The sequence below is a fragment of the Ananas comosus genome, linkage group 2, assembly GCF_001540865.1.
Source record: "Ananas comosus cultivar F153 linkage group 2, ASM154086v1, whole genome shotgun sequence".
Lineage (NCBI taxonomy): Eukaryota > Viridiplantae > Streptophyta > Magnoliopsida > Poales > Bromeliaceae > Ananas > Ananas comosus.
Window position 1 is genome coordinate 10,744,648 of NC_033622.1, and position 11,524 is coordinate 10,756,171.

The 11,524-nt window shown below is 34.7% G+C and overlaps 1 protein-coding gene across 2 annotated transcripts; it reads right to left on the reverse strand.

Moving 5' to 3' along the window:
• LOC109706716 (keratin-associated protein 5-5-like) lies at positions 5,980–10,913 on the reverse strand. 2 transcript variants are annotated; one of them, XM_020227683.1, is made up of 7 exons: positions 10,870–10,913; positions 10,662–10,686; positions 10,212–10,582; positions 7,614–7,666; positions 7,483–7,527; positions 7,361–7,405; positions 5,980–6,794 (listed from the first exon to the last, which is right to left on the reverse strand). In XM_020227683.1, exons 3-7 carry the CDS (start codon positions 10,344–10,346, stop codon positions 6,179–6,181), a joined length of 894 nt encoding a protein of 297 aa, XP_020083272.1. In that variant the 5' UTR covers positions 10,347–10,582; positions 10,662–10,686; positions 10,870–10,913; the 3' UTR covers positions 5,980–6,178. The 2 variants fall into 2 exon arrangements, with proteins under 2 accessions (XP_020083272.1, XP_020083271.1); XM_020227682.1 differs by having other exon boundaries at positions 10,856–10,900.

An 11,524-nucleotide genomic window follows, 5' to 3' on the forward strand; every position in this document is an offset into this window, starting at 1 on the left:
TCATTTAAGATAAAAAGTGAAAAAGCTATTTAACAAAAAGAAAAAAAGTTTTTTTGATGTTAAAAACCAAAGCATTCGTATGAAAAACACCATCAGCCTAATGCGTCGGCCGACTTATTTTTACAAGAGCACAAAGTATTTATTAGGTTTTTTTTTTTTTTTTTTTTTTTTGCATTTGTCGTCCTCAAAATAATTACTATTTGGTCTATTCCTAGTCACGCAGGTGTCATATCAGTGCCACACAATATATTCCCTTTTAATATTATATTTTTTGTAATACATTTATTTTTGTAGACACGGTGAATGATTATCATATTCAACTTATTCCAGCGCCTCCACCTTACTCGCTTAACGCTTACCGTGGTGTCTGCACTGGTCTAAAAAATAAATTCTTCCTGGTAAATTTGATAAAATTAGGGCAAATTATATACCTTAGGAAAAAAACTGTAGCCCTTTGGATCCATACATACGCCTTTGATGCAAATTCTATAGTTTAAACGTTTCAATTAAAAATTGTGAATTTCTAAATTAATATGAAATTAGATTTTATTATTTTCTTACTTACAATCCTATACGTGTTTACGAATAGCTTATGAATATTTAGTTGTCTTGTCGTTCTATTGCATTTATTTTTATAAATTGAACTATTACTTCATATTTTCCGAAATCTCTGATAACTTTTTTTTTTTTTTTTTTTTTTTTTACTCAAAACACACTGTCTGAATCCCGAACGTCGAATTCGTAACTTATCATAACAAAATAGACCGGAATCAGTCAGTAAAACAAAATGGATCACATATAGGGGTGTTAGCAAGCCGAACACGACGAAGCTAGGCCGCTCGTGTTCGGCTCATTTAATCTGGCTCATTAAAATATCGATCCGAGAAATTTAACTTGTGTTCGACTCATTAATAAACGACCGAGTATAAGCTAGTTCACCAACTGGCCAACGAACAATAAATTAAATAGATTAGATTGAAATATATATAAAAATAAATATTAAACTTAACTCATTAAACTTTGATAAATGGTTGAAACTTTATAATAAATGAGTTTTTTTATAATTGAGCTCATCTTTATTTTTTGGCAATTTGTCCTCCTCAAAATAATTACGATTTTGGTCTTATCCTAGTCACGTAGGTGCCATATCAGTGCCACACAATATATTCCCTTTTCAATTATTAATATTTTTTGTAATACATATATTTTTGTAGACACGGTGAATGATTATCATATTCAACTTATTCCAGCACCTCCACCCTTACTCGCTTAACGCTTACGTGGTGTCTACGTGGCCTAAAAAAAAAATCTTTCTCGGTAAATTGATAAATTAGGGCAAATTATATACCTTAGGAAAAAACCTGTAGCCCTTTGGATCCATACATACGCCTTTTGATGCAAATTCTATAGTTGAAGACTATTGTTATAAAACGTTTCATAAAAAATTGTTGAATTCTAAATTAATATGAAATTAGAATTTATTATTTTTTACTTACAATCCTATACGTTTTACGAATAGCTTATGAATATTAGTTGTCTTGTCCGTTATATGCATTTATATTTTATAAATTGAACTATTACTTCATATTTTCCGAAATCTCTGATAATCTTTTTTTTTTTTTTTTTACCCAAACACACTGTGTTTAATCCGAACGTCGAATTCGTAACTATACATAACAAAATAGACCGGAATCAGTCAGTAAAACAAGAACTGGATCACATATAGGGGTGTCAGCGAGCCGAACCAGCAAGCTAGGCCGGCTCGTGTTCGGCTCATTTAATCTGGCTCATTAAAGTATCGATCCGAGAAATTTAACTTGTGTTCGACTCATTAATAAACGAGCCGAGTATGAGCTAGTTCACCAACTGGCCAACGAACAATAAATTAAATAGATTAGATTGAATATATATAAAAAATAAATTTATAAAATCTAACTCATTAAACTTTGATTAAATGGTTGAAACTTTACATATAAATGAGTTTTTTTATAATTGAGCTTGTCTTTATTTTTTGGACTAAAAATCAAATAATAAAAATATATATTATATATAATTATTTATTTATATATATAAATATATATAAATATAAATTAAATAAATTATATAAATATAAAATATATGTATTCAAGCTACTATCGAGCCGAACACGAGTGAGCTGACCCAGCTCGTGTTCGGCTCGTTTGTTAAACGAGCTGAAAAATTCAGCTCATGTTCGGCTCATTTACTAAACAAGCGATTCGATCTCGAGCTCATTTCGAGCCGAACACGAGCTGGCTCGCGAACAGCAAGCTGGATTGCTGCCCTTAGTCACATATTTCTCCAGAAAATTGGCTAAGCCGGAATTAAGAGCCAGAGTTTTTCCGGCCCAGGATCCGGTCCAGGCTGGCCCAATCTGAACTTTGGGCCGGCCCAAATGATTATAAACATGCATATTATTTCATATGAAATATATGGAATGCAAAATTTGATGATAAAATTGCCAAGTGTTGATGGAGATTTTGAGCTGGAGAAGATAATAGTATTGCGGGCGAACTTAAGAATCAAAGGGCTTATTTGGTTCACATATTTTAAACTATAAAATTGGAATGTGATTCATTGATTCTAATAATTGTTATTTGTTTTATAGTAATTAGATTCTGATTCTGATTTCGCTTTAGAATAGATATGATCTAATTCGTTTATAGTCCAATCCGGCTTTTAGTGGCTCATTCCAAAATAAGTCACTCAAAATCTTTATTTTACAAATAGCTCCCTCTCCTCTCCTCTCCTCTCCTCTCGTCTCCCTTCATTACTTACACCTTCTTAACCAAAACTCTCTCTCAAAATGGCAGGATATCTATTCCGATTTTCTTTTTTTTTTACTTTTTTTTTTTGAGAGAGAGAGAGGTACTTTTTTTTGTTGAGAGAGAGAGAGGTAACATGCTATCCGCTTCGTTTATTTTATATAAAAATAAATTTAGCTGAAAATATAAATAAAATAGAATTCGAACTTAGGATCTCAGTACCAACCACCAAGCCCTTTGCCACTTGCTCTAGGGACGGTTGGTATCTATTTTCATTTTCATTTCAATAATAAACCAAACATTGCATAATTCGTCATTTTATTTTCTGTTCTAAGGCAATGCGAGTTTATTTTTCATTTCTATTCTGATTATCAAGCAAACATGTCGTAATTAATATTAAACGAAACTATGTTACTACAGTAGACAATCCATATTCATCTAGCAAAAACTTTCAATTAATTAATCTCAATTCGATTCTGACTCAACCCATCTGCATTATGACCTACAATGTTGCATCAGTTGTAAAAAAAATAAAAATAAAAATAAAAAATGAAAAAAAAAAACAAAAGAAAAGGGTGGTTCCTTCTTAATCTCTTAGTAAAAAAGGAACTTTGTAATACTCCTTCATTATCGAAGAAGCGTGGCAACAAAGTGATCATCCACATATCCATATGTGAACAGTACATTGCAAACATCCTCAGGTATAATGGGGAAGAATATTGATAGAGAACTAATTTAGTTTGATTAAAATTCTATTTAATGTGCGATTAAAACTCATAATAGAATGTAAATATCTCATGAAAAAAAGATTATTATCATATTAAATTTTATTTTATTTAATTTTATATTTCATCAAGGTAGATATCTATTTCTCTTTGCTTTTTTTTAGGGGTGTAATGTTGATCACGAATGGCCAGTACGACAAATATTCACTCAGGTCTAAACGAGTCAGTGCCCTCCCGGGATGGAATTCTTTGACCTCCAGTCCGGATGGCACGAATCTAACTGGGTCGGACTTCGGGTGGGTTCTTTATATTTTTTTAATTTATTAAACTTATTTTAAAATTTATAATATTTTAAAAGTTAAAAATTAAAATACTATTTTTAAAACTGTTGTCTTAACAAAAAGTTACAAATAATAACGAATATTTATAAAATTAATAAAATTTTAAATTTTTTAAAATGTATAAAATTTTTAAAATTTAAAATATTTTTTGGACCAAAATATTCTCTTCAACAGTCGAAAAAAGATCGTGCCGAGCCCTACGGCCCAATCTTGGGCTGGGCCCTACGGGCTACTGACCATCCGACCCGTTTTACACCCCTACCTCTTTCCCGTATTCCAAAATACCACCTTTTGACTCTTGCTGATGTGATATATATATAGAGCTACGCTGGTATACTATCGGTAGCACGGAGGCTTCCGTGCTACCAAGTTGTTTTCAATAATGCGATTTCGAAATCGACTATCGGCTCTTTTAGACTTGATCTACACTATTAAAAGTATTTGGAAACTAAATTTCATAATTTTTCGATATTATTTGGCTAGTGATCAAAAGGTCTTAAAATTGACAATTTTAATGATAAATGTTATGCATTTTTGAATTTAACGGTGTAAAATAATTCAAATTTGATGAAATTTTTATAAAAAATTCTTTTCACTATTTAGAGTAAGATCAGCACCTCTGATCTTAAATTCAAGTCTTTTATCATTATTTTTTATGAGATTTTTATTTTCAGCAGTTCATTTTTAGACTACTCGTTTCATAAGTAAATGATGCCGAAAAATTATGAAATTTAGTTTCTAAATACTTTCAATAGTGTAGATCAAGTCTAACGGAGCTGATTGCCGATTTGGAAACCGCATCATTAAAAACAACTTGGTAGTTCGTGCTATCGATAGTATACCAGTCTAGTTCTCTCTCTCTCTCTCTCTCTCTCTCTGTCTATAATTATAATATATATAGAATTAAGCTAGAATACTTTTAGGAGTACCAACCTCTTGGTGCTTCTAATTTCTAGCCTTTGGATCTACTCCTTAATTACTAATACCCCTTGAATCAAAACATTATTCAACTTACCACACTTACACCATCATCTCAACCCTACATCTCTCCATCCGATGGTTAAAAACTCAAAAGCACCACTCCCTTGGTGCTTTTGAGATCAATTCTAGCTCAACTATATATATATATATATATATATATATATATGAGTCCGCTATTATACTCTTATAAGTATAGTCTCCTTTATACTCATAAATTTTTTGCCGTTAGATCTAGGCTTGTGTACTTTTAAATGTACAATGGCCTTCACGTTATCAAGTCATTTTCAATTCTATGATTTCTGAATGGACGATTAGCTCCTTTAGATTTGATTTATAGTATTTGAAGTACTTAGAAAATAAGTTTCAAAATTTTTTAATATCATTTAAATCTTGTAATTGAATGGGCTCAAAATTAAAGGCTACAAATAAAAATTTCACAAAAAATGGTGATATAATACTAAAATTTTATATCAAATATATTGATTTTTTTTTTTATGTAGTATAAATAAAATAATCAAAATTTCACATTATTTGAATATTTCTACACAGCTAAACTTATAAACGGCTCACCATAACTTTTAAAATTACTGAGTATGGACCCCTTCCATCGCTAAGTAAATTATATCAAAAAATTGTGTAAATTATCTTTCATATATTTAAATACTATAAATCAAATTTAATGACACCGATCGTTGATTCGAAAGTCTCAACATCAAAAATAATTTAATAGCATAAAAGCCGACAAGCCGAAAGTCTCAACATCGAAAACGATTTGACAGCATAAAAGCCACATTGCTTCTAAAAACAGACAATCTGAGTAACATACAAGCCAAGCAAAACTGAAGGGTGCTCTGCAGTCTCTAAAATCAGTCCTCTCACATCAATATTTCTCCAGGCAAATAGTAAATGCTGCCATACACTTTTTTGCTAAGACCTCAGCTGAGTTTATAATACATAATTTTCTTCACCACTCATTTTCTTTCTTCATGAGTTTCTCCCAATGCAGATCATAAGCAGGAGCGGCAAACAACCAAGCTTAACGAGCTCTGCTCGTATTTGGCTCGAAATGAAAATGGAAATAAAGCGAGACGGCGAAAGGAACCAGAGACGACGTCCGAACCTACTTAAAATAATTACGACATTTCAATCTACTGAGACAGCTATTGCTGTGTAACATGAATATAAATTTTCTGCTGTATCCAACAACAAATTAATATAATAAACCAAAACAAATCAGACTGCATAGTCAACAAAAATTTTATACACTGGATACTATGTCTTAATTTTCTACTAATCAACAGCATGGAGACCAAAATAAGGAGAACAAAGTCGCAATCTAGTCCCTAATCTAGCATAAACATCCACTTACACAGCATGGTTTACCGCATCTCGCGCAAAGGCAATCCTCTGTACATCTCGGGCACGACCAAACACAAGCACAAGAGATCTCGGGACACGAGGGGGTCGGAATAGGGCAACAGGATCTGCAGCATGTACTCTTGGGGCAACAACTGATATCTGAGCAACAACGAGACCAAGGCCTGAAACAGGGAAACCTCCAACTACAGCACTTAGTACACTGACAGCACGAACACTCCGTGCAACTGTGCATACAGCAGGAACACTCTGCGCAACTGTGGCATGGCTCGCAGCACGTACTGCAATTAGGGCTGCAACTCGGTTTGCAGCAGGAGATCTCAGGGCAAGTGCAGTGGGGTTTGCAAGAAGGGATCGGCGGCCAACCGCAATGGGGTTTGCAACAAGGTTTGCAAGAAGGGATCTTTGGGCAACTGCAACTCGGTTGACAGCAGGAGAGCGTGCAGCAGCTGTAATTAGGGCATCTACATTCGCAGTGGGTGCAGCAGTTCTTCGGGCGTGGACAGCTGCAGCTCGGTAGTTCGACCTTAAACAAGCACAGACTAGGGCAACAGCAGAACCATGAGAGGTTGAAGCAGAGTTTTGATCTGCAAAAGATGATTTAGATCAGTATAAGCAAATAGCTTAGTATGCAGTTAAGTGACAAATCTAAGATAACGAGAACATGAAATATTCCATGGATAAGGAAACTAATTTGAATTGTTCTCGTGCTGTTGCTCTACAGCATTCCGAGTACATATATGTATATATGTATATATGTATATCTGGATGTTGATATAGTAGACTTTGAGCATGTGCCAACCAAAGGTTAGGAACAATACCATAAATGCCGCCAAAATAAACAATGCCTAATGGTCCAACGACGTTACCTTAAGAAAAGATTTACAATGTTCTTTAAAACCAATCTTCTCTTCAGTATTCCACGACTATTGAAACCAATAACAACTAGCTGACACAATTACTCTTGAATCTAATTGATAAAAAAAAAAAAAAAAAATGAAAGACTTTCCTCCACAGCTTTAATTTGTTCTGTTCATATTTTCCCACTCATCTGTTTCTCTAGAAAGCATAAATCTCTTATCTATACGCTACCAAAGAAATTCATATTTGGAAATCCAATAGTATGAAGACTTGAAAAGATCTGAGGACGTACCCAATCCATCTCAATAGACGACAAGATCTGCGTCTCTTCTTATTTCTGGTTGGCAAACAAAACCATCAGAAGTGACATCAACGATCCGAAAAATAGTAAGAGACAAAGTTGTTGAATCATACATTGGTATAAGTGGATCTGGTTTCGTTCCCACAAACTCATTGACCCTGCCAAGTATAACAACACAAAATTAGTAACCACAAAAGAACAGTACAAATGTTGACTTATGAAGCAGTTTGATTATGAAGCATACTCTTTGCAACATTTGGAAACAGGCTGAATTCCGTCAAGCGACTGTAACTCGTCCTGATAAGCATGAAGTTAACAAGTTAACTATAACAATCTTCAAAATTTCCAGTCGAGCACACTAACAACAGAGAAAACAAGGATTGGCCTTAAATCGTACAAAGCTGCTTCCATGTCGATATTTGGAGAAAGTTTATACTTTTAACAGATAATCAATGATCACCTCTATTTTTCATAAAAATGGATGGAGAATTAAAATGGACACACTATTCTTTGTGCTAACTTCAAATTATAAGCCAAAAAATTTGGACTACTTCGTTAAAGTTCGAAAAGCTCATTTAACATAGGACCTAGGTTACACGGAGACGGAAATGAGACACGACACAACTCAAACACAACGATTCGGATACGGCAACTCGGCAACTTTGGAAAAAGTAGGACACAAACACAGCTAGGGCACATATAAAATATTTTTTTTAATATAATAATCTAAATTTATTTGCTTAAAATAGTAGATATTTTGAAAATGAATAATAAATAAATTCTAATTCTATACCCAACAAAGCTGGAACAATAACCAGTCCGTTTACAAGAAATTTATTACCTACATCCAGTGTATAAATACATCTTATATACCTCACACCCAAAATTTTATTAGAATCTAATTTATTAGATGTATTCTATTTAAAATTAAATACAAAATATTTAAATTCTGGACAACAACTTTTTATTATAAACCTTAATTAATATTTTTTAAAAAACTTATTAATTTTTATACACAAGGTTTTCAAATATTATAAATCACATATATCAACTTAGATTTTCAATTTTAAAATATTAATTATCAAATATTAGCTTTGGTTAATATTTATAGAAATAAACCAGGTGCAGGCAGCAACATTTTTTCATTGTTGGAGTAACGCTGCCTCCTCGTGCGGAGAGGACTCATGTACAACACATGAGTCCTCTCCGCAAATTTTTCTTTAATGTCAAGACACGCAGCAGACAAGCAGCAACTGTGCGACCAGAGTCCGAGGCGCACCGAACACGGACACGGCTCCCTTTGAGCTGAGTCCGTGTAACCTAGCATAGAACAGACTAATAAAGTAAAAACTAGAAGCTACTTGACCAGCATGAAAAACATTTACTTTACGGCTTAACAACTTAGTAACATGTATCAGAAAGCATCTCTAATAAGATGTAGAATATGATTTGCATTGACTGAAACTACAGAGAGTTGACACGGAAAATAGCAATCTCATTAAAACACAATGGCTGGCACATTATAGATACAACCTACTTTACTTGCAATGCCATGTAAAAGCCACTCATCCAATACAGCGAAACTGATAAAGTTACTGGAAAGTAAACCTAACATACCAAACGAAGCAAAGTACGAATACCAAATCATCACGAACGTGAAATAAGTATCAATAGACTGTTGGTACTGTATAGAGTGCTACACCTCATCATTTATTGCATTTCTGTGTAGACATGTTAAGCTAAACATTTTGCTTAAAAGCTTGCAACATATTTTTGAATTTCGATATGCATATAAGAACAATACGCGATATGATATATTTCTCTACTTTTAGCCTGGTAATCATGCTTAATCAGAAATTTGGTTGTCCCTAATAAACATTTATATTGAACATTTAATGACGAATTATTAGAGTATAAAAAGAATTCAAGTTTTAGTTGCTAGGATCTTCAAGTTTCGCAGCAATCTCAAGAAAAAACTCAGGGAAAACCCATTAATTTCAATAATAGTTGAAATGTCTCTCGAATAAGCATACAATCCATCCACAGCTTTCTCCCATGATTCACACAATGCTTTTTAGTTCAAAACACAAATTCCTCATACAAGTTATCTTAATTCTCAAAACTAAATGCAGTGATATGAGAGCATCGATTGCTAAAGTGAACTGTACAATGGACCTATCCGCTACTGCCCTGTTCTATCATCTAAACAAACCATGTATGTTAAATTCTTAGATGTCGAAAAATAGCATCGATACTTTTCCATTATAACGTTCTAGATGCATACATAGAAGCATGTGAAAGTTCTATATTTATCCACTATGGCCTTTCCAAAACCAGTTCTCTGTTCCCTTCCTCAGAATCAGAATACGTCAGAGCGTTCAATTCCATAATTAGCAAAAATGAACTACAGAAGCATTTTACAGTAAGATTTTCACGGTCCTTTCAAACACTTTCTTTTCTCTTCATCCACCAACTATCCCTGTCTCAATCCCTTCCCAAATCCCACTCTCGCCGTACTCAAAACTTCATAATAAGCAACAAATCGAAGCATCTAAACGACGCGAACCTCAAAATCTCTCCCGATCACTCAGATCAAGCGTACAAACACAAACAAATCGCGAAGAACTCGATCNGGTCCTTTCAAACACTTTCTTTTCTCTTCATCCACCAACTATCCCTGTCTCAATCCCTTCCCAAATCCCACTCTCGTCGTACTCAAAACTTCATAATAAGCAACAAATCGAAGCATCTAAACGACGCGAACCTCAAAATCTCTCCCGATCACTCAGATCAAGCGTACAAACACAAACAAATCGCGAAGAACTCGATCCGATCCACGTACCTCGAGGAATCCGATCTCCCGATTCAGGATCTGCACCTCCAGCTGCAGCCTCCTCCGTCCGCAGAAGTCCGGGTACTTGGGCGGCGACTTAGGGCTAGGCGGCTCCACCGCCGCCCCTCGCGGCCCCGTCGCCATCCCCCGCGGCGGAGTACGCCTCCGATCACCTCCACCACCACCGCCACCGCCACCGCCACCGCCACCGCCGCGGCCCTCGATCACTCGCCGCGGCCGCGAAGAGAGTGAAGGAGCCGAAGCGGAGGACGAGGAGGAGGAGGAGGGCGTGGTCTCCGCCTCCCGAAGCTCCGCGACGCTTCCGAGGAGAGAGAGGGAGAGGGAGAGGGAGAGGAGGTAGGGGACGACCCCATTGGCGCCTCGAGCGTTGGACAAAAATTCTATGGGCAGCGTGCCCAAACTAATTAGTTTGGGCACGCTGCCCATAGAATTTTTGTCCTCGAGCGTTCTTATTGTCCGATCCCTAAACGCAATAATAGCACTGAGCGATTACAGCGGAGAGAGAAAGAGAGGAGATGATGAGAGAGAGAGAGGAGAGAGGAGAGAGAGAGAGAGAGAGTGAGAAATTAAAGTAGTGTAATTGATAGATAGAGAAAAAAAAAAGAAAAAAAAAAAAGGCTGGGACTACTGACTAGTCGTACTCTACCGTGCCGCAGCAGCGCACAGCCGTTGCAGTGCTCTCACCCTCCCTCTCTCTCTCTCTCTCTATCTCTTCTCTCTACTTGTAGATACATAGGGAGGAAAGAGAAATTATTACCTGCACCTTGTGTGTAATTGTATCTCATACACCACATATTTAAAAATCAGAGTAATGCACATTCATTTATATTTTTTAGTCTAAATTACAGAAATATTTTTGTACATACCCCTTTCTTTAACTTTCTCGATTTTCAAAAACCTACAATTTACCTCCTTACATTTTAAAAATATTTTCAGAAAGAGTATGATGTTAATGCAGAGGACAAAATGACTAAGTTGCCCATAATTTTTTATATAAGAATTTTTTTTTTAATATTCTATCATTTTGAGGGATATTTTTAATATAAATTATAAAAACTGAACAAAATAGTGATGAAACCCAAATAAAGGGGGATTAAATAGAACAACTTGAAATATTGAGGTAGTAAAATATATGTTTTTTTAAAATTAGAGAGAAAAAGTGAAAAAGTAAATATTTATAAGAAAGTTTTCTGTAATTTAACCTATTTTTTAAGGTAAAAATATAGAAATTCAACTTAGCTGCCACCCATTTGAATTTGAAAGTTTCATCTTTAAAAGTTTTTACTTTACTATTTGATTTT

Excerpts from the sequence above, each read along its gene's own strand:
- LOC109706716 (XM_020227683.1), bottom strand. The coding sequence starts at position 10,346 with ATGGCGACGGGGCCGCGAGGGGCGGCGGTGGAGCCGCCTAGCCCTAAG. Across the intron at positions 7,528-7,613 it reads GTTTCCAAATGTTGCAAAGA|GGTCAATGAGTTTGTGGGAA; the intron begins GTATGCTTCATA and ends TATACTTGGCAG. Across the intron at positions 6,795-7,360 it reads CGTCTATTGAGATGGATTGG|ATCAAAACTCTGCTTCAACC; the intron begins GTACGTCCTCAG and ends CATCTTTTGCAG.